Genomic DNA, 22,206 nt, shown 5'->3' with positions numbered 1-22,206 from the left:
TTTTCATTCTATCCCCTAATAGCTATGGATTAGTTAGACACCATATTGATTATGGTCCCTATGAATCATGTTGCTCGGTTAAAGTTTGAAAATTTTAGGGTTTTGTCTTGTTTTGGGAATCTTTTTGTTGTGATTACATGTGCCTTTTTTTTTTTTTTTTTTAATAAGTGATCAAGCAATAGGGTTTTGTTTGATTATTTAGTTAATTAATAACCTAAAAGAATCATTCAATACCATGGTATTACCTACTAGGGACAAGCTTATAATGTCAAATGTTGGAAAATATTATTAATTATAAGAATAAAAATGATAAATATTTTTGAATGTATTGTGGATTAATGAATTTTAATCTTTATATTTAATTCTCTATTTGTTTCAACATTAAAATTTTTTGGAAAATGGGTTATTTTCCAGAGAACATTGTTTTGGAAAACTATCACATTTTCTGGTATTTGGTAAGGACCTTGAAAATGAGTTTGAGAATGTTTTCTAATGTTTGCTATGCACAAATTTTTTTTTTTAAACATTTCTTGTATAATTTAAAATGTGTATAATATGATTTAAACCCAATTAATGTAATCAACATATATAAAAAAAAAGAAAAAAAAGAATGAATTTGGTTTTTAAACTAAAATTTTCACAATAGATATGGACAATATATATATGTGACCTAAATAGTTATCATACATATAAGCTCCACTAGCTCATAATTCAAAATATCCATACTTCTCATAATTCAAAATAACCATAAGCTCCATTTCAAATAGTTCAAAATGCCATATAGGATAAATAGTTTAACCTCCAAAATAATCTGGTACAAATAGTTTGATAAATAAAAAAATGCCAAATTGTCCTAATAGACACATCCGAATTCTAACAGAATGCACCTATATAATCAAATTCGCTTAAATAGTTGTCAAAGAAGTTTTGCAACCATTGTCTACAGAGCTTGTCAATTTTCAACATGAATGACCTAGTTTGTTTTTCATCCCCATTCAATTGTTCAAATGCAGACACAAGTATAATTTCCTCAAACCTGTGCATCTTCATAATTTCTTCGTAAAGACTACCAAAATTTAGCTAATTTTCAGAAATATTTTCTATTGCAGAAGCAACCTTACCAAGTTTTGTAGACAAATCTTGGTAATCAACATCTTCAATCATAGTAGCATGAATTCGTTTCCTATGAGACCTTGTTTCACTTGAGGCCACATGTGAGGGATCAACTTGCTTATTTTTGGATACGTCATCAACATCAGCGTCAACAAGATTCATCCAATGCTTCTACACCTATATCACCAACTCCCTTGGAGAATCTCCTGTAGCAATATCCTTACCAACAACCAAAGTCATCTCATCAAACATCTCAATTTTCTTGTTTAGAAATTATGCATGATTGGGATGTGCCTGTGTAAAAGAAAGGAAAATAAATAATTTAAAACACAAAGGAAAAGAGTCAAAAACTAATATGAAAGCAATAAGAATAATGAAAAGATTTAAACTTTACAATGATACAAGCTAAAAAGTTTCTACCTATAAAATAAAAAATAAAGAAAATTTCTTACCTTAACTTCTTCGTCACACATTGTCCTATCATAGGTGATCATTTTCAAATCATCATTCCATCCAAACCCACTTTTCTTATTATGAAGTAATGCAATAATATTCCAATTGATTTTGAGTATTTTAAACCGATGTTCCACATGCTTTGGGGTACATTTAGTGACAAATTTCTCACTAATTGCTACAACCACTTTAGCAATATGATACATGTTTAAATGTGTTGGATTGCTTATTTCCATTAAGAGCCTCATTTGCAAGTATCTCAAGCAACAAATTTTGCCTGAGTTGTGACCACCTAAAGTTGGTCTTGACATCCTTGTCCTTCTGAGTATCCTTTGTCTTTCCCATTGCTAATCTATTACAACTAGCTGAGTTCCTGCATGATGTGTGGTGCAACTCATTATTAGTTTTCTTCAATATTTCAATAAGATTTAGTTTAACTGGTTGACACCTCAATTTTCAATAGAGACATTCAGATTCAAATCCCTCACCCTTAACTATCAATGTATAAAAAAAAATTTCAATAATTTTCCTTGTAAAAAAAAGGTAATCTTTAGTTATTTTATAAACAAAATAGGACACTAAGAATAGTGTAGTGATTTGATCATATTATATATGTGTTTTTAAATTGAAAATTGCATGATACAGTGACTCATATAGATAGGCATGTTTCATGCCTACAAAAAATGCAAATATCCTTCAATTATTCTGTTAGACACGTTCGAATTCTAATAGAATGTACCTATATAATCAAATTGGCTTAAATAGTTGTCAAAGAAGTTCTGCAACCATTGTCTACGAAGCTTGTCAATTTTCAACATGAATGACCTAGTTTGTTTTTCATCCCCATTCAATTGGTCAAACACAGACGCAAGTATAATTTCCCCAAACCTGTGCATCTTCATAATTTCTTTGTAAAGACTACCAAAATTTAGTTGATTTTCAGAATTTTTTTCTATTGTAGAAGCAACCTTACCAAGTTGTGTAGACAAATCTTGGTAATCAACATCTTCAATTATAGTAGCATGAATTTGTTTCCTGTGAGACCTTGTTTCACTTGAGGCAACATGTGAGGGATCAACTTGTTTATTTTTGAATATGTCATCTACATCAGTGTCAACAAGCGGAGGTGAGTCATCCAATGCTTCTACACCTATATCACTAGCTCCATTGGAAAATCTCCTATAGCAATATCCTTACCAACAACCAAAGTCATCTCATCAAACATCTCAATTTTCTTGTTTAGAAATTATGCATGATTGCGATGTGACTGTGTAAAGAAAGGAAAATAAATCATTTAAAACACAAAGGAAAAGAGTCAAAAACTAATACGTAAGCAATAAGAATAATGAAAAGATTTAAACTTTACAATGATACAAGCTAAAAAGTTTCTACCTATAAAATAAAAAATAAAGAAAGTTTCTTACCTTAACTTCTTTGTCACACATTGTTCTTCGTCACACATTGTCCTATCACATGTAATCATTTTCAAATCATCATTCCATCTAAACCTGCTTTTCTTATTATGAAGTAATGCAATAATATTCCAATTGATTTTGCGTGTTTTAAACTGATGTTCCACATGCTTTAGGGTACATTTAGTGACAAATTTCTCACTAATTGCTACAACCACTTTAGCAATACGATACATGTTTAAATGTGTTGGATTGCTTATTTCCATTAAGAGCCTCACTTGCAAGTATCTCAAGCAACAAATTCTTCATGAGTTGTGACCACCTAAAGTTGGTCTTGACATCCTTGTCCTTCTGAGTATTCTTTGTCTATATTGTTATGACTATGAGAGCGTCATATTGTTACTCAAATTTGAAAATGGGTGTGTCTTCCTCATGGTCTTTGTTTATATATTTGCAGTTTATATTAATTTTGAGTGTGTGTGTATATATAACTATTGGGAGTTTTGCTTTATTAATTTAAGAATTGTAAATTACTTTGTAGGTTTTTGGTAACTATGCACTTGCAACTCAATAACGTTCAATGCTAGACAACACTTCTAAAATATGAAAAAGTATAGAAGTTAAATATTTCTTCATTTAAAAAAAAAAAAAAATACTATCTAGCAAAATGTCTATTTACTCGTTATTGGATTTTTTTTCAAAGTCAATAGCTATTTCGTGTATCGCACGGGTTAGTGACTAGTTTGATATAAATGCAAACTGTTTGAAGTAGAAGCCTATATAAAAAGAACTTCAATGAATGTGCCACATGGCATCTAAAATTTTAAAGGGTTAAGCTTAATTTTTATTAAATTCACAAATATTTAATTTTTTAAATAATTATTGTGTTAATTTTTGTTAAAGCAACTAAACATGAAGAAGAATATCATATTGTAAATCTAATATTATTATTCCAACTAAAAATTATTTCTTAAGTAGACACGTTAGGAAATTTAAAGGGTTAAGATTAATTTTAGTGAATTCACAAGAATTTTATTATTATTATTTTTTTATAGTTTTTGTGTCAATTGTTGAAAAAATAACTAAACATGAGGAAGAATGTCAAATTGTAAATCTATTATTATTATTCCAACAAAATTATTTCTTAAATAGAGTTTATAAAAATAATCTTATAAATTCATTTAATATAAATAATTAATGCATAACTATAGATAATTAGTATATACATTTACTCCATTAGCTAATTCAATGAACTAATAATTTTATATAAATACAAACTCTTTGAGTTAGAAGCCTATGTAAAAATAATTTCAAGGAATGTGCCACATGACACAACCTCATACTCTTCAACATAAGGTCTCTACTTTTATATATCCTAATTAAATTTTTCATTGAATTCACAAATATTTAATTTTTTATATAATTTTTATGTCAATTTTTGTCAAAGCAACTAAACATGAAAAAGAATATCATATTGTAAATCTAATAGTATTATTCCAACTAAAAATTATTTCTTAAATAGATACACTAGGAAATTTAAAGAGTTAAGACTAATTTTAATGAGTCAGTAAGTATTTAATTATTTTTGAAGTTTTTATATTTTTTTAATCTTAACCGTTGATTTAAAATTTTTTAAATCCTGACCATTGCTATAATTTTAAGGCATACTGGTTACTGGCTAAACAGGTTATATATATAAATAAATAAAAAAAACAAAGCAAAAGAACGCATCATCATTCACGCATCAACAAAGCCTCTGGTTTTCCTCTCTACTACTCTGTCTCGTCTTAACGCTAAAGCGTCTCCAGCTCTGTCTCGTTTTCCTCTATCTCGTCTCATAACAATGTCACGTTTGCCTCTCTAGCTCAGCAAACCCATGCCCACAATAGAGGAACCAAACAACGGCGCACCATCGAATCTCAATCCAACTCGGCGGCGCCACCCTCTAGCTTCTTCTATTCCAATCCAACTCAGCGGCGCTTCTTCCGTCTCTCTGCCCTTTTGTTCGAAGTTTCCACTTATTCTTTAATTTTCCATATGGGTTTTTTTAACTGTTGCCGTTTGTTCTTTGTATGGCTGAATTGTTATTAATTTTGTTTACCTTTTGGTTTCGCAGTTTTGCTAGGAACAAAACCAATCTATTATTCCTTTTGGTTCATGGCAGGTGAGAGAATAAGTTATTGTATATACTTGAATTAGTAAAACTTCTAATTGAATGTTTAATACTGATTTCAATTTGGTTTATTTTTCTTTACTTTGTCTGGCTGGGTTTGTTAGCAATGTATTTTTGGCTGATCTCAGGAATATATTATTAGTTCAACAACAGCCATGTCCCTGTTTCGAATTTATAAACTTAAGGCATACCCTTCTTCTTCTGCTAGGCTAAGGGTTCTGCTACTGCTATCCAACCATTCTTTTTATGGACTATTATATGACCCTTTGATTTCCCAGCATTACCGGTTTTGTCCCACTGCTTCAGATGTCCCAAACCGTCCATTTTCCACTTCTGCTTTCTCTTCGTTTCACTTATTAGCTCCTTGTAAATTTCCCTCACAACCTCTCAAATTTAAGGCCTCTGCCACCCTCTATGCAAATCCCTTTTCTTCTTCGTCGGCACCTAATGGTGATGATGATCATGGCGTGTCTAGTTTGACAATGGTTGAATCTGAATCTGAATGTGATTTCGATGCTGATGTTGGGAAAGCAACTGTTGGATTATTGCACAGTCTAGATGATGAGGGTTGTAGCACTGTTGGTGATTCAACCATGGTTGAATTTGGAAACGGTGTCAATGAAGAGGGTATTGTTGTTGATGATTCTATGGTGGCTAGTTATAATAATGATGATGTGGGTTTGGAGAGGTGTGAGGGTCATTTGAATGTTGCCTCGCGGGATCCTGTTGAAGTGTATCGTGAGTTAAGAAATGCCGAGAAGGGTGTGAAGCAGACACGGTGTGATTGGGAGATAATGCAACAAGTGTTTAGTTATTTTGGGAAATCGGGTTGGGCGTCTAATCAGGCTCTTGCAATCTACATTGGGATGTCATTCTTTCCTACTGCAGTGCAAAAGTTCCAGAACTTTTTCTTCAAGAAATGTTCTGCTGATGTTTTTAAGTATGTGGTGTCGCTTGGTCCATCCGATGATGCTGTCAAGTTCTTGTTTCCTATATTCGTGGAGTATTGTTTAGAGGAGTTTCCTGATGAGATTAAGCGGTTTCGGGGTATGATTGAGTCGGCAGACCTTACCAAGCCCCACACTTGGTTTCCATTTGCACGGGCTATGAAACGGAAGATAATATATCATTGTGGCCCAACCAATAGTGGTAAAACTTACAATGCTCTGCAACGGTTTATGGAGGCCAAGAAGGGTATCTATTGTAGTCCTCTCAGATTATTGGCTATGGAAGTCTTTGACAAGGTGAATGCACATGGGGTTTACTGTTCTCTACTTACAGGTCAAGAAAAGAAATATGTCCCTTTTTCAAACCATATTGCCTGTACTGTGGAAATGGTGTCGACGGATGAATTGTATGATGTGGCTGTTATTGATGAAATTCAGGTGATGGCAGACTCATGTAGGGGTTATGCTTGGACGCGGGCATTGCTTGGATTGAAGGCTGATGAGATACATTTATGTGGGGATCCGAGTGTTTTGAGTATTGTTCGAAAGATCTGTGCAGAAACTGGGGATCAGCTGCATGAACAACATTATGACAGGTTTAAGCCATTGGTGGTTGAAGCCAAGACCCTGTTGGGAGATCTTAAAAAAATTCGTTCTGGAGACTGCGTGGTTGCTTTTTCGAGGAGAGAGATATTTGAGGTTAAAATGGCAATTGAGAAACGCACCAATCACCGCTGTTGTGTAATTTATGGTGCTTTGCCACCAGAAACTCGTAGACAGCAAGCTACCTTATTCAATGATCAAGATAATGAATTTGATGTGCTTGTTGCTAGTGATGCTGTTGGAATGGGTTTGAATCTTAATATTAGAAGGGTTATTTTTTATAGCCTTTCGAAATACAATGGAGACAAGATTGTTCCAGTTCCAGCATCACAAGTGAAACAAATTGCTGGAAGAGCTGGCCGAAGAGGAAGCTGCTATCCAGACGGACTCACAACAACCTTGCATTTAGAAGATTTAGACTACTTGATTGAGTGTTTGAAGCAACCTTTTGTAGAAGTAAGGAAAGTAGGTCTCTTTCCATTCTTTGAACAGGTTGAACTATTTGCCGGGCAACTGCCCAATGTTACATTCTGCCATCTACTTGAAAAGTTTGGTGAAAATTGCCGTCTAGATGGGTCATACTTTCTGTGTCGACATGATCACATAAAGAAGGTTGCTAATATGTTGGAGAAGGTACAGGGATTATCTCTTGAAGATCGTTTTAACTTTTGTTTTGCCCCAGTTAATATAAGAGACCCAAAAGCAATGTACCATCTCCTTAGGTTTGCTTCAGCATACAGTCAGAATGTACCTGTCAATATTGCAATGGGCATGCCAAAGGGTTCTGCTCGAAATGATTCAGAGCTCTTGGATCTTGAGACTAAGCATCAAGTGTTGTCTATGTATATGTGGTTATCAAACCACTTCAAGGAGGAAACTTTTCCATATGTGAAGAAGGCTGAGGCAATGGCAACGGACATTGCTGACTTATTAGGTCAGTCTCTGACCAAAGCCAATTGGAAACCAGAATCAAGGCAGGCTGGGAAACCGAAGCCTCAACGGAAGGAAGATTGTTATGAGAGGCCAAGATCACTTATCAAATTATATGAGAAGTAAGTATCTCTAAATGGTAATTTTGTTCGGGTTCTTCTTGAACTGGCAGAGTTTTCATTTTAATATATTTATATTGTTTTACAAGGCATAATTTTAAAGGTTCTTATCTAATAAGCACTATTTGTTGTGGTTTCAATCTGTCCTCTGGTTCTATATCCATATAATCCTGGCACTTTGCCTTTTATGGTTATAAATTATTAAATTTCAATAAAATACTTTCAGGATTTGATGTTCTTTTTTGTACATAGTTTTCCTTCCTTTCGTTGTATGTTTTGGCTACTTTGTGTCTTAAAATTGGCAAATTGGGGGCAATTATGTCAGTTTAGATTATTAGATTAAGATTTGTGGACTTGTCAGTTTAAGTGTTTAATTTTTTTTATGAGCTCTAGAGCAGTTTGAGGGCTTTGACATTTAGAAGAAGTCTTTGTATATTAGGAACGTCAAGCGGCAATGTTTGACAAGTTTGTGAAGGATATTAAGGATTTCAAAGCTTCTGTTTCGCGTTATATATCCCCAGGTGGGGTCATAATGTCTGGAGTAAGTTCATCCTTCCATTTTGACTTTTTTTTAAACAAAATCATCATTTTATTTCTTTAGAAAAGTTTGTCCTTGCGTTGCTAACATGTGAAGTGAATGATGTTATAGGAAGAACCTGTGGACTTGAAACCTGTTATTGATTTGTTGGGAGAGTATTGATCTGCCAATACAATTTTCTTATGTACATATAAATTACCTTGTGTTAGACTTTCTTTTTGAGAGAGGGAAATTAATCTTTGTTTGGTGTTAGGTAATGGATGGCTTCCTTTGGTCAATGAAAGATTTTTACTATTACTAGTGAGTTGGGGGGTAGCGTGGTAATTAGCAAGTTTGTGCTTTAGTTGATTACAACTCATGTATTGCAAATTATGCCATGCCAAGGAAAACTGTCATTGTGGGTGATGAGTTTCTAAATTCTATATAGAAGTGGGAATGAAACTAGCAATGTCTGGGGGATTACAAATTATATATTTATGAGATGATGGAGCTGGAATATTCGCAAGGGACAGAGACAAGTCTAGTGGTATTTATTTTTGTGTTTATTAATTTGTACAGTACTCTTTGTTTTCTTATGTGTCCAATGTGAATTGGTATAACGTTTGCTAACATGGATACCTCTTATATTATTATGAATTAATAGATTTATGGGTAAACTTGGGAAATAAAGATTGATGGTTGTATGAGAGATCTGGGGTTTTAGTCTGATGATAAAAAGCTATCATCAAGAGTGAACGCCATAATTTGAAATTCTCTCCAAAAAAAAAAGAAAAAATGAAAAAAAGAGTAGACGGGTGCTGTGCTTTGTGAAGCTCACCCTTTTCCTATTAATATCTGCCCTCGGTTTTGTTTTTATGTTTCCATTGTTCTTATTATGTTCCTCGATATAAGAGTATTGACTACTACAGTAATATTTGGACATGCTTTTCTATGAGCTCTGGAAAACAGGAGATCACTGCACTTTCAAGATCTTGTTCCAATGAAATAGCTAGTACTCGAAGATCTTTTATGATCTGGTCTTTCGCATTCATAATCTGCAAATGCCTCTCTCTCTTCCTCAAAGGCTTTCTCTGCAGCCTGCCTTCCAAGAACTGCAGCTTCCGCTTCTCTTCTCTTGGACTCTTGTTTCAGGAAAGTAATATCTTTCTGAAGATTTTCTATGCAAATTTCCTTCTCTTTAGCAACTAGGAGAATGCTGTCTTTGTCCTTTATGGAGGCTTCCACTTCCACAGTTTTGGCTGCAATTTTAGCTTCTAGTGAAAAAATCTGTTGTTGAAGACCTTCAATTCTTTTCTCTTGCTCTTTGGCAATGCAAAGTAGGTTTTCTTTCTCATTCTTAAGCATTTGCTCAGGCTTGGCCTGTGCAATGAGAGAAGTCTCCAGTTGTTTATAGGTTTCCTGATTTTCATCAAGGCAGACTTTCGGGCTTTCAGCATCAGACTTCCAATTCTGTAATTCATTTTCTAATAGATTGGCTTCATGAATTTTTTCAGCGAATTCAAGATTCGCCTTCTCTAAAGCCTCAAAGGCACCTCTTTTCTCATTTTCTAGTGCACCTCTTCCTTAAGGATGCCAATTCCTTGTTTTCTGGCCCAAGATCAAGATAAGATTTATTCAAAGTTAATTGCTCTATAAGAAAGAAAAATTTATCTTCCTTCTCTTTGTCACGCAGCTCCATTTCAGATTTTGCATAAAGCATTTTGGAGTAAGCCTCTGAAATTTCTGATTTTAAGGTTGTGCATAGCATAGAAATCTCTTTGCTCAAAACCTTAATTGTAGAATGGCAATTTTTAAGTTCCATCTGAAGCTCCTGTATTTGTTTCTCATTATCTTTCAGTGCAAATTTACAGCTGTCTATATATGTTCTCACGTTTTCCATCAGAAAACTCCATTCTGATTCTTTTGCTTCAAATTATTGGAAAAGTTGCCATGTACCTGCTCCAAGCCTATGAGCTTGTTGAGCAGCTTTGTTAGTGAAGATGTGGCTCCAGCATTCTTCATTTGAGCTTCCTGAAGTTCTTTGAGAGATTCTCCGAGGACCTGATTCTCTTGCTCTAGGTGAACGATTCTAAACTCAATTTCTTTTGCGAGTATTTCTTTTCTTTCAAATGAATTTATTAGCAATGCAATCTCTTCATCCCTCTAAATAGTCAGGCATTGGATCTTTGACTTCTCTTCTTCACACTGGGTGAAGACATCATCAAAACTTGACTTGAATTCAAATACTTGGTTGCACATCTCTAAACGAGTTTGAAGACCTTCCAAGATTCTAGTTCGAGAATCTAAGCTTGTCTGCAATGATGAGATATCTTCTAGCAATGCTGATTTCCCCTTCTCCCACTCTTCCTTGCTCAACAGGAACTGGTCTTGGAACCCTTTATAAGCTTCTTCAAGATGTTTAAACTTCTCACTCTTCCATTTCAACTGATTTTGAACATCTCCATTTGTCTTGTCCAATGTAGTATCATATCATCTCTCTGCCTTCGTTCAATGGCTTTTTGAGCCTTTTGTTTTGCTTCAAAACACTTTCTCTCTGAAACCAGCAAGAGTCTTTTAAGGCCCTCAATCTCCTTATGCCTTTCACAAACATTGAGCTCCAATTCTTTGTTTCTAGCCATCACTTCATTTAAAGCCAACACCCACTCTCTAATATCTCCTTCCAACTGTTGCCATTTCTGCCCACAATCAGCTCAGAGTTTTTCATTCACAGAACTCGAATGCCTATGAGAAAATTCTTTTTGATGCGAAATAGATGTGAAGTCTTCATGAATTTTCCTTGCTTCAGATATCTCCTCAGACTTGGCATTTAATTTTTGAGCTTGCTTCTCAATCTGCTTCTTAGCTTCTTGATATTTGTGTAACAGCTCATTGTGTGCTCTTTTTAAGCTCTCAGAAAGTTCTGTTTTAAATCGGTAATTTGTCTTTAGTTTCTTCATCTCTGCTTTGACTTCATCTAACACTTTATAGATGTCCTTCATTTCCCTTGCTTTTAAATACATATTTCAAACAATTTCTTATACAATTAAAGATGGAATTGAGTCATCCAGTTGAAGCAAACAGCTGAATGTAAAATGTCAACAACCCCTGCTGTCCAATCACACAAAAATAAATGGGGTTCAGGATTGGAGCAAAGTCTTAGCTAATGGTAAAGATTAAAAATCTAACAGAAATTTGTGAAGTAAAAAATTGTCTTTTAAAAATTAGCTTTTCATGTTGGAATCACTCCTTTGTTGATGGGTTCTGTTGACACGCGAAACTATTTAGTCCCTGGCCCTTACTAGAAGGGCAACACATGGATGAATGAGTCATGTCATGATAGATTAGTATGCCATGCTTGAGGTTCTCAAGGGGGCTTGTGGTTTGGTGGTCACAAGACGAGTAATTTGTAGGACCTAAGTGTAAATGTGATCGAAGGCCATTAAGATGCCGGAAGGGACCATATATGTCAACAGAGACTCCTAATTTGGTATGTTGTATACTTTTTCCCTAAGGAAAGAAAGCTAACTACAAGATATGACATTCATTTGTCATTCGACACCTACATGTGTAACATAGGTGTCTAAGCCAAAAGGAAATACTCTTAGCCCTGGGAAATGGGGCCGGTTCATCCCTCATTTGCAGTTGACATTTCAGCAATGTTTGTCTCACACTCTGACTTCAATTATAAGGATAAACCCCATATTATGATGCTCTAAAGAATAATAGTTTTCCACCTCACTATATTTAGGGATAATGGTTGATCCCTCCATATTAGGGGTGGCAAATGGGTGGGTTTGGGGTGGGTATAATTGGATTGGGCATATAAAACCCATTTACCCATTTAAAACCCATTTAACTAATTGTTTTTAACCCAAATCCAACCTAACCCAATTATTATGGGTAAACCCCAACCCACCCAATTACCCAATTATCAAAATTACCAAAATGTCACTAAAGTGAAAATGATTAAAGTATTCTAAAATCTTCGAAAATGACCAAAATACCCCATAAATAAATAAAAATAATAAAAGCCTCAGACCGACCTAGTTCATGAATTTCGACACATAAGCAAGTTTATTATCAACTACATTAAAAAGATCTTCATCATTGGCTATTTTTGAAAAATAAAACATAATGCAAAAAGATAAATAAATAAAAATAAAAGCGATTTTGTAAGGTCAGAATTTAAGAAATATCAGCACCAAATATCAAACAAGGATAACTGTTTATTTCATAAGTATTCGTCATCCACAATGGTATCCAATGAAAAACCAAACACAGAACACAAGAAAAAACAACGTAAGTTTTATTCGATTCGGAAAAGAAAGAGAGGCATTAGATCGTCCTATTCAATGTTTTGAATCACTGTACCCAAAATCAAAGGCTGAGCACTCTAAACAATTCAAAAAAAGATTCGTCATTCGCAAAAAGCTAGGGGGCGAAGAAATTGAGGTTTGAATTAGCGGCAATGAACTTTCCATGTTGAAGTAGTAAATTTCAATTTTGGGGGTTTGAGTTTTGAGAAAATTTCAATGCTGAAGTTGTTGGGTTTCCAACTAAAACGTGATTGGAGGCTGAGAAAATGAGGGAAAGTTCTGGAGATGAGCAGGGAAAGTGGAAACTGACCAACGTGATTGAAAGTTTGAAACCCCGAAACTTCTAAGGTCGGGTTTTTTTTTTTTTTTTTGGTGGGAAGAGTTGGGTTGATTTTGGGTATATTGTTTTTGGGTTAAATGGGGTTCAATGGGCTTTTAGTTAAAACCAAATAATTATTGGGTCTAATTGGGTTGATGCTTATTTAACCCAACTAATAATTGGGTAAGTTTGGGTTTAATTAGAATGGGCGGGTTTGGGTGGACAAATGGGTTTGGGCTTATTTTGCCACCCCTACTCCACATGTATACTTGCTCATAAATACCCATACCTTATGGCTTGTTTGGAAGTTTAAAAATGGAGGGGGAGTAGAGTAAAGGGAGAGAGAGTAATTCAATTACCTTGTTTCTCCCTCGTCTGAACTCAGATCGTCACCTAGGGCCAGTGAGCACAAATCTAGGGTGGAATAGCTATTGCTAACATCGGCCAAACTACTGTATAAGGTAATTTCTCATGTGGCTTTGGCTTCGTCTTTGTTGCTTTGTTTGGACTTGATTTTGAATAAACCTAAGGAACAGACTTACTCTAACTTGCCTATGAAAATATTAGGAAATTTTGGGTCTATAATGTTTAACCCGATTTCCCACAACAATATTCACGCAATCAATGGGTTTTGTTGAGTTTGGGTTTAATGTTATGTATGCTATTTGGGTTAGATAAATTCAGATGGGTATGTTGATTGTTTGAGTTTTGGTGTATGCCTATGAATATATACATTCTTCACTCTTAAATGGGGGTTTAGTCACTGTTCAGACTTTTAGAATATTTAACAAGTTATGTTCACCCGTGAACTGAAATGAGGATTTGCAACGGTAATATCAAAGGACTGAAACTGATTTGACAATGCATAGAAAATGGGTCCCACAAAGTCACTCTATTTACCAAATTGCCACTGAAACTTAGTTTTCAACTTTTGAAAACACAAAGATTTTGTTCCTAGTTTCCATCACCCAAACTCAAATTTTTGAGTTTTGAGTGATGGAAACAACACTCAAAAACCAAGCCAAACACTGTTTTTTGGGTCCCACGATATTTGGGTTATGGGTGATGGAAATTGAGTTATATAACTCAGTTTGAGTATCCTACACAATGTGACCAGTCAGTCATAAATTAATGGAGATTATGACAAAGCATAACAATAGCACGTTCAACAACAATAAAAAATTATAAGAAAATAATAATAATAAATAGTTTAGATCCTCTAGTCTAGAGTACTTACAGCAACTAAAATGCTATTTATTATCTGAATTTCCAAATACATTTATTCAAATGCAATATAAATTAAGTCGGTGTATCATATTTTGGCAAATTCAATAGTGTTATTTCCATCGTGACCCTTGCTGAAGAAATGCTTGAAGTAATCTGAGAAGACAACATGCTTGTATATTGGTGTCTCTCCACTTGCTAACACTTCAGGTAGAGGTCCAATAGTGGCATTAGATCCTGGGTTCACAAAAAAAGGGATTGAAACTCTATTCTTGCTTCTGTTTGCAATTGCCCTGTGCTCAATGCTTTTGTACCTGTCATTGCTCATTATTTGTAGTACATCCCCAATGTTGATGACTAGTGCTCCATTGACTAGAGGGACATGGATCTAGCTATCCTTACTAGTTCCTCGAACGTAAAGTCAACCAGTATCATCTTGAAGAAGGATTGTTATGGTTGATATGTCGAAGTGGCGGCCTACTCTAGCAGTGAGCTCAGGGCTTGGACAGCAGGGATAGTAATTTAGGCTAAGAATTGGTGAAGCCATTAACTTGTATTCTGTTGTCTTGTCAATTTCTTTCACACCAAGTCTCTTCAATAGCGCCTCTAGCAGCCTTTTGGTCACAAGTTCAACCTTTTTCATGTATTCTAGCGCTTCTTCCCTACATGGTTTAAAAACAAGATATCACAATTCCACAATTTTAACCAAAATCATGTTTTGAAAACACGATTTCAGTCCATGTGATAATGTATAGTGAGTATGTAATAAGGAGGGTGTGAGTATCATTACTCTTTGACTAATCCACAATGAGTGAGCTTTTTCTATTCCAATAAATACCAATTAACTACAAGACAATTTTTTGGGGCGGTCTTATAAGTGTTGGCTAAAAGACCTGAAGCTAGAACTTCATGAATCATACGAGACCTGAAAACCAAACCACTGGACAAACCCTTGAGATTGTCATCCTAAAGATCTTATAGCTTGCCAAAAATCAACTCGTTTGAATGAGTCTAAGACATTAGATAAAGTCTCATTTTTTTTTGTTATAATGATCAATCTCGGACCATTGACAACCTTTAACTAAGTTTGGTCAGATTATATTTTAGATTAATTATCAATAACTGAAGTTAAACATATGAAGAAATTTGCCTTCTTCTTGCTAATTAACGTCAAAGATTTTAACAACCATGACTTAAAAAGGTTTTTAATTCAAGCCGTTGGCCTTATTTTGGGACCAAATATAAAATGATATAGAAAGAGGGGTGCAGAGAGAGGAAAGAATAGTTAAAAATATTATCAAGTTGCCATTGTTCCCAAATTATACCTTGGGAGAGCTGATATCTCATGCGCTAGGCACATGATAGATTTTGATAGATTTTTCCATCTTGGAGTGATAGATTTTAGACCTCTTAAAAACAATTGGATTAACCTAGGTAATTAGCCAAGTTGTTACTTAGTCCAATTTAACAAATCTAGGTTATCACAATCATAAAGATCATATCATGCAAAGCAGCGGAAAAATAAATAACACAAGATATAATCACCCAGGAAACCAAACCGGTAAAAACCTAGGGAGGATTTGACCTAACTATCCTCAAGGTAAACTTGAATCCACTATTTTGAAAGAATCAAAGTTCATACAATAAGACTTACAAGCTTTCACGCTCGAGTTCTTATTGCTACCAACCAGTAGAACTTACTGACACGACCACGTGCAAGCTCCGAATCCACGGACTCCTTTCTTGGATTCACCACCAAATACAAGCACACCCGCTTGTGTTTTCTTTAAACTTCAATGGCAGCAACCGAGTTGATCATCAAGGTGTAGATAATATCTCCTCCTTGAAAACCCTAGGTTTGTGTAAAGGAAAGCTCCTCTAGATCTCACAAGAGATTTATACAAACCGCAATATGAGCAACACTAAAACGTGGCTAGGATTTGCCTTTTATACTTAGGACAAATTAGAAAACTCTAAAACGTTTTAAACAATTAGGGTTGAGTTGGAAATCTGCAGAAAAAAACATTCTACCCGAGCTTCGATTGATCGAGCCTAAGCTTCGATCGATCGAGCCAGGCCGAAATGCATTAATCTTTTCTGCATTAGCTCGATTCCAACTTTACATAAAATACACAACTTTGAGCAAGACTAAAACACTTTTAAACACATTGTTTTGATCATGGTTTGCCAACAATACATATTAGAGTTCTAAATACATAAATACCTAAGTCTTTAGAACCTAACATGGAGAATTTCAATTACTGACAATTTATAATTAATCTTATTCCCACTCTCATGCTAGTCATATCTCAAAGTGAATAATATTTTTGTCTCAGTATGTGTTTCATTTCTTCCTTTCTAAACTTTGGTTATTTTATAAGAAAAAGAACAAAAAACAGTATAGCAGATTTTGATTTATATAATATAAAGTGAAATATCCAAGGTGGGACAAAAAATTTGTATTGTCTAGTGTATAGACTTTGACGTCATTTAAAACTCTAAATAAAGTGATATTTTGTATACCGATCATGGCTTTAATTTAAAAAGTACTGGACTATCCAGTTTAACGGGAAATTAGACTATTTTTCGATCCTTTGACTGTTTCGGTTTTTAAAACCATAGTACCAAAAAATGAAAACAATAAAATCTTAGCATAAAATGTAGAGAATTCATAACATTTTTATTTACAAAATCATGGATCCCATATTCATTTCTCATCATTTGTACTATATATAAGATGATTTTCCTCTTTCAATTGAACTCTTTTAATTTCTCATCATTTGTACTATATATAAGATGATTTTCCTCTTTCAATTGAACTCTTTTAATTGGACTTTTACGTGGCTCAAAAGTACTTTTATTAATGAAGAGTAACTTCATTAGGAAATAAGGTCATAAATGTCAAATAACAAATTTCATTTTGAATTAAAAAAGAAAACTCTTAAAATTTAAAATTTTTTCCCTTTACCTTCACGTTCAAAAAGGAAATTACAATTATAGCTTCTCTCTAAAGTTTATCATTTTTATTTGTTTAAAAAAAAATCTAATTTATAATAGACGTAAAAATTAATTTCTACCTCAAAGAATAGAAGAGCATAAGAGGCTAGTGTATTATGTGTAACTCACTAAATTATGCCTTGATCAAGTTAGTTAAATAAAGAAAAGCCAAAGAGCCTTACTGGCATACAGGAGGCCAGAAAGCAGAAGCCTGATCCTCAGAAACCCAAGAGAGTCTAAGGAAATCTTTCCATTCCAGGACCTTCTCTGCTTGAGGACTAAAGCTTGTACACAAGCACACAGCCTCAGAAGGAGAGTTTTCTTTTAGATACTTCTTTCTTTCTTCAGATGGTAGCTGAAAGAAGCTATGACCTGCGTTCTTCAAGTTTTCTAGAACCTCCAAAGGCACCCCATGATTGACTATCTGGAAGAAACCCCATTTGCTAGCAGCATCACAGATTGAATCTACAACCTTTGGGTCATCCCAGTTTGAGACATCGATGATGGGAATGGAATTCTCCGGTTGGAATTTGGTTGGGTCTAGTCTTTCTTCAAGAGGTTGGATGTAAGGCTCTGGAACAGTTTCTAGGCCTGTATCTACAAGACCCTTTACTCCGTTCCCTTTTTGCACCACAAAATCAATGACATCGGAGGAGGAGGAGATTGGCGGAGACATTGGGTTGTTGATTTGTTGGGAGGAGCGGAAAAGGAGCAAAGGCTATATAAATATTGACAGCAACAGTTGAGAAGTGGGTGTAATAGTGTGCAATACTCCAGCCAGGTGGGTGAAGTATTGGCACCTCAGTGGACACTTGTTTTGCATGCGAGTGCTCTTATACCCCAAAAGCCAACCTCCCTCACACACGTGTGTGTATATATATATTTATATATTTATTCTAAAAACACAACTTTTGTACCACAAAAATTTGTCACAATTGTGACGGTCCGATTGAGCGGCATTAAAATTGTGGCAAAATTTGTGTTTATTTTTCTTAATAAATAAATGTTAGCCAACATTTTAAAAATGACTTTGTCACTAGTTACCATTCACTTTTTTTTTTTTTTCATAAATTATCCATTGACTACAATTTTTGAAAAATTATTTTATGAAATGGTTGTTTGTAGCTACTTTATTACAATATGCGGACTTGGGACTCCGCATATTTATGAGTCCTACATGTTATGATGACTGACTAAAAATAGTTACTCAAAGGTGCTACCTCCCAATCTTCATGGTTGGCTTCAAAAGTGAGATACAAATATAAATCTAGTTTATTGTTTTTTTTTTTTTCTAACTTATTTAAGTATAAGTTTTAAAATTTATTTTGTTTCTTTTCTAAGTATGTCTAGTTAAAATCTCACGATTTAAAATGAATTTCATGTTTAAATATGAATTGTCTAAAATAAAAAATCACAAACTACAAATTGGCTGTAACTTCCCTCGTGTAAGTAGAAAAGTAGTAATATAGTTTCCAACACATTAGTTAGGAGAGCTCAATTCTCCTCAAGTATGATGGTGTGGATGAAGTATGTTCTATCAAGCATTGATGATTTTATAAGTGCTAATTTAGCACATCCCTAAATAAAACTTTCGGATGTGTTTCTCAAAAAAAGGAAAGAAAAAAAAATGAAGGTTCATATAAAATTTAGTAGTAAAAGAAGCTAATGAAAATAACTTAATGGAGCCTTTTTTATTCTACTTTAACATTCTAAAACAATTTTACATGTTCCTCCAACCCAAGACAAGTGTCTTGGTACGAAATAAGAAAAAATAAATTAGGGCTAATTTCACTTAATCCACTTGTGGTTTAAGGTGGTTGTATTTTTCACATTTGTGATTAGAAAGTATCACTTTATCCGCCTGCAAGTAATTTTATTGCAAAAAAGTAACTCACCTACCTGTTCATTATTGAAAAACCAATTAAAACACATCAAAACATAAAAGAAAAGCTAATAAACCTCTTGAGAAAAACTTTGTCATTGGAGAAATTCATGTTCAATAGAAGAAAATTCTTCAAAAATTATTTTGATTGAATTGTTAGGGTTTTAATACTAATACAAGATATTGGGATCTTTGTTGGTGAGGAGTTAGAAGATCCTATTGCTATTCGTCAAAAGTAAGGTTTCTTTCCTACCTAGGGATTTTTGAATTTCAAAAATTGATTTAAGTAACATTTGAAATTTATGATTTTATTTGTAATTTGTTTTGATTTTGGTAGGTATTTGAATGGTACCGCCTTTTCCGCCTTTTCTTTCTATCCCCTAATAGCTATGGATTAGTTAGATACCATATTGATTATGGTCCCTATGAATCATGTTGCTAGGTTAAAGTTTGAAAATTTCAGGGTTTTGTTTTGTTTTGGGAATCTTTTTGTTGTGATTACATGTGCTGATTTTTTTATGAGTGATCAAGCAATAGGATTTTGCTTGATTATTTAGTTAATAACCTGAATGAATCATTCAATACCATGATATTTTCTTCTTGGACTTCCCTTTGTAGTTGGAATCTTTTACCTGTACTTACATTGGCAAATGAACCGTCAAGTTCATTGTTCATAATTGAGTTTAAAGGGTCATATCCTATTATGAAATTGTTAATTATGCAACATGCTAAGACTACGTCCACTTGTGTTGGGAATGACCAATGACCAAATGGTCATTGGTGATAGGCCAAGAATGTATTGACCTCTTGTGATGAATTCACAAATTAATTACCCAAGTCAATTAATTAATTCAATTAGCATGCAATACGCGTGATAGCACAAACCAATCAGTAATTAACTAAATGCAGTGGAAATTAAATTGACACGGTGATTTGTTTATGAATGGAGAAAACCTACATGGCAAAAAACCCCACCGGGTGATTTTAAGGTCACCACTCTTGAGAATTCACTATTATCATAACAAGCGGTTACAAGTAAAAGAATCCTAGTACCTTATACCAGCCTACAGTTGAACCCTTACCCCAATATCCAATTGGACTTATTCTATAGTGACAATCTCTCATTGTCAATGCACGGCTCCCAGTACGTGACTAACCAATTCGATGCGTGGATCCCAGTACGCGGCTTACTCACCAACTTGAGAAAGATATTGGCTGCAAATTTCTTCAGTTCATCAACACGATGAAGATCGTGAAGCTCCTTGGTCATAAAACCTTACGGTGTACAAACACAGCAGCTTCTTCAAGAAAAAGTTGAACTAGGGCAAATTCTGTCTCCTGTCACAATTTCCATGAACACAACTTTGCTTCACACTCGTGCAACCTTTTATGGCCCTTAAAATAATCCTTATATATATTTAGGGTTGTGAGAAAAGAAAGCCTAAACATATAGACACGGATTTGATGAAAATCAGTGTTGAAAATCTGTTTTTCATAAACCTCGATAGATAGCTTATTTGTCGAGATAGCTATCGAGCATCGAGCTTCAGCAGTTTTTAAACATTGATAGATACTAGCTGTCAAGTTAGTTGTTGAGTTTTAAAATCCAGCACTTCTTCACTTGTTTCTTGGACAGACTTGCATGACTTTAACACTTATTCTTGAAACCTTGTTTCTTGAAGTATTAAACACATCCTAGATCTATCCAATTACGAGTAAAGTGTGTTTTGTCATAGGATAAGCCAATTCTAATTTGACATATGTTCCTAACATTAAATCACATATGTCCTAGCAATTGGTAATGCATAAAGAAGAATGGCAAAGATTGAATAATTCTTTGTCATTTCTTGGTGGGTTATCACTAAACTCTTTCAAATGGTATCAAACACCACGATAAGGGGAGATAATTCCTTTTTGAACTCCATAACCAACATCATCAAGATAATATCTACCTACACATTAATCCCCTTTGCCTAGATAGTGCGTTATTTAAGACACGTGAGTCATATGCACTTCCTTCCCAACTAGCTAATACATAAGTGAATTTTAAGTCAAAGGTATCAGTAGCGAGGACATTTTGTGTTGTTCCATCCCGTCGGCCTTGAAACCTTCCTTGAATTTGAAGTGGAATAAATGCACGAACATGAGTTCTATCAATTGCCCCACACAATCCTAATTGCGATCAATATAAGTTACATTCATTTTACATCTTTATACGTATAAAAAAAAGAAAATGAAACCTTTAAAACTTACCTTGAAATAAGGGCTAAACCAGTTGCTATTCCTTATCTCCAAGGGTGTATCTTGGAGAAAGCAAGAGAGATGAAACACTTTGAATTGATATAATCTATATATATATATATATATATATATATATAATCAAAGCTCGGAGAAAATCCAATTAGTTTTTAATTAAATTCTCAATTTTGCACCACGCGTCCCATTTAATTTTTAATTTTGTACTAAGCAAATTATTGAGTGTAAAAATCGAAGAGTTCAAATCCAATTAGATTCTAAATTGGATTTTGATTGAAGTCCAATTTTCCGCCACGTATTCATTTAAATTTTTAATTTTTGTGACAATTGAATTATTGGGTGCAAAAATTTAAGAGCGTAAAACCAATTAAATTCTAAATTATAGTTATATATATATAACGAGAAATCATTACATATTTTATAAATGTAAGATTTAAAAAAAGTCTAAACTTATACTATGTATAATTTGAACATCTTTTAAAAATATATATAATTTTAACAGTATAATTATGATTATTTTTAATTGTACTCGTGCATATGCACGGAGTTATACATTAGTTATTGTAAGGACACAATTTGGTTCCTAAGCCCAAAAGGTAAAAGTATCTAGGCCTAAAGAACTCAATACAATGAATTTGTAGAGAGTGGGTTTGAAAACTAGGCTCTAATAAGTTGGGTAACAATTATAACGGATCCAGATCGCAATAAAGTAAAGATAGATTGGTTTTATCTAAAGAAAATCGTCCTTGGCACAATTCGAGGTGATCAGTTCTTGTATATATCTCTTGAATTTGATTACAAACACAGTTCTTGTTGCTACAGTCTTTTTCTCTTTGTTTTTTGATCCCCTTCCCTTAGAGTCTTCTTTCTGTTTTATACTATCTACCTTCTTTCATCTCTACCCTCTACGAGTAGATTAGATTGCTGGTGTTCACCCTTGTCCCA

The 22,206-nt window shown here is 34.1% G+C and overlaps 2 protein-coding genes, 2 non-coding genes and 1 pseudogene across 11 annotated transcripts; 1 reads left to right on the top strand and 4 right to left on the bottom strand.

Moving 5' to 3' along the window:
- The first annotated feature begins 4,716 nt into the window (after positions 1 to 4,716).
- Positions 4,717 to 8,949, top strand: LOC115980981 (DExH-box ATP-dependent RNA helicase DExH18, mitochondrial-like). Of its 8 annotated transcripts, none has more exons than XM_031103199.1 (4): positions 4,717 to 4,981; positions 5,095 to 5,142; positions 5,280 to 7,753; positions 8,190 to 8,535. In XM_031103199.1, the coding sequence occupies exons 3-4, from the start codon at positions 5,307 to 5,309 to the stop codon at positions 8,221 to 8,223; spliced, it is 2,481 nt and encodes an 826-aa protein (XP_030959059.1). In that variant the 5' UTR covers positions 4,717 to 4,981; positions 5,095 to 5,142; positions 5,280 to 5,306; the 3' UTR covers positions 8,224 to 8,535. The 8 variants fall into 8 exon arrangements, 7 of the variants coding, with proteins under 7 accessions (XP_030959059.1, XP_030959054.1, XP_030959048.1 ...); XM_031103194.1 differs by having other exon boundaries at positions 5,256 to 7,753; XR_004089351.1 differs by having other exon boundaries at positions 4,717 to 7,753; positions 8,190 to 8,291; positions 8,400 to 8,535.
- A 241-nt stretch (positions 8,950 to 9,190) lies between these two features.
- LOC115949746 lies at positions 9,191 to 11,266 on the bottom strand (annotated as a pseudogene).
- Positions 11,267 to 12,297: 1,031 nt separating this feature from the next.
- Positions 12,298 to 12,379, bottom strand: LOC115956248. The gene has a single exon (XR_004084285.1). It is a non-coding gene; the product is annotated as a small nucleolar RNA snoR20a (small nucleolar RNA).
- Positions 12,380 to 12,599: 220 nt separating this feature from the next.
- Positions 12,600 to 12,681, bottom strand: LOC115956243. Its single transcript, XR_004084284.1, has one exon. It is a non-coding gene; the product is annotated as a small nucleolar RNA snoR64a (small nucleolar RNA).
- Positions 12,682 to 14,084: 1,403 nt separating this feature from the next.
- LOC115981013 (feruloyl CoA ortho-hydroxylase F6H1-2-like) lies at positions 14,085 to 17,909 on the bottom strand. Its single transcript, XM_031103207.1, has 2 exons — positions 17,306 to 17,909; positions 14,085 to 14,788 (listed from the first exon to the last, which is right to left on the bottom strand). The coding sequence occupies exons 1-2, from the start codon at positions 17,797 to 17,799 to the stop codon at positions 14,548 to 14,550; spliced, it is 735 nt and encodes a 244-aa protein (XP_030959067.1). The 5' UTR covers positions 17,800 to 17,909; the 3' UTR covers positions 14,085 to 14,547.
- Positions 17,910 to 22,206: the final 4,297 nt, after the last annotated feature.

This window comes from Quercus lobata, chromosome 1 (assembly GCF_001633185.2).
Source record: "Quercus lobata isolate SW786 chromosome 1, ValleyOak3.0 Primary Assembly, whole genome shotgun sequence".
In the NCBI taxonomy this organism is placed as follows: Eukaryota; Viridiplantae; Streptophyta; class Magnoliopsida; order Fagales; family Fagaceae; genus Quercus; species Quercus lobata.
The sequence above is the reverse complement of the archived record's forward strand: the minus strand, read 5'-3'. Positions and strand labels throughout refer to the sequence as shown.

Bases quoted from the DNA above. Each gene is read 5' to 3' on its own strand.
- LOC115981013 (XM_031103207.1), bottom strand. From the start codon at position 17,799: ATGTCTCCGCCAATCTCCTCCTCCTCCGATGTCATTGATTTTGTGGTG. The intron at 14,789-17,305 runs GTAAGGCTCTTT...TAAACCATGTAG, and splicing joins TTCTGGCCTCCTGTATGCCA to GGAAGAAGCGCTAGAATACA.
- LOC115980981 (XM_031103199.1), top strand. From the start codon at position 5,307: ATGTCCCTGTTTCGAATTTATAAACTTAAGGCATACCCTTCTTCTTCT. The intron at 7,754-8,189 runs GTAAGTATCTCT...TTTGTATATTAG, and splicing joins CTTATCAAATTATATGAGAA to GAACGTCAAGCGGCAATGTT.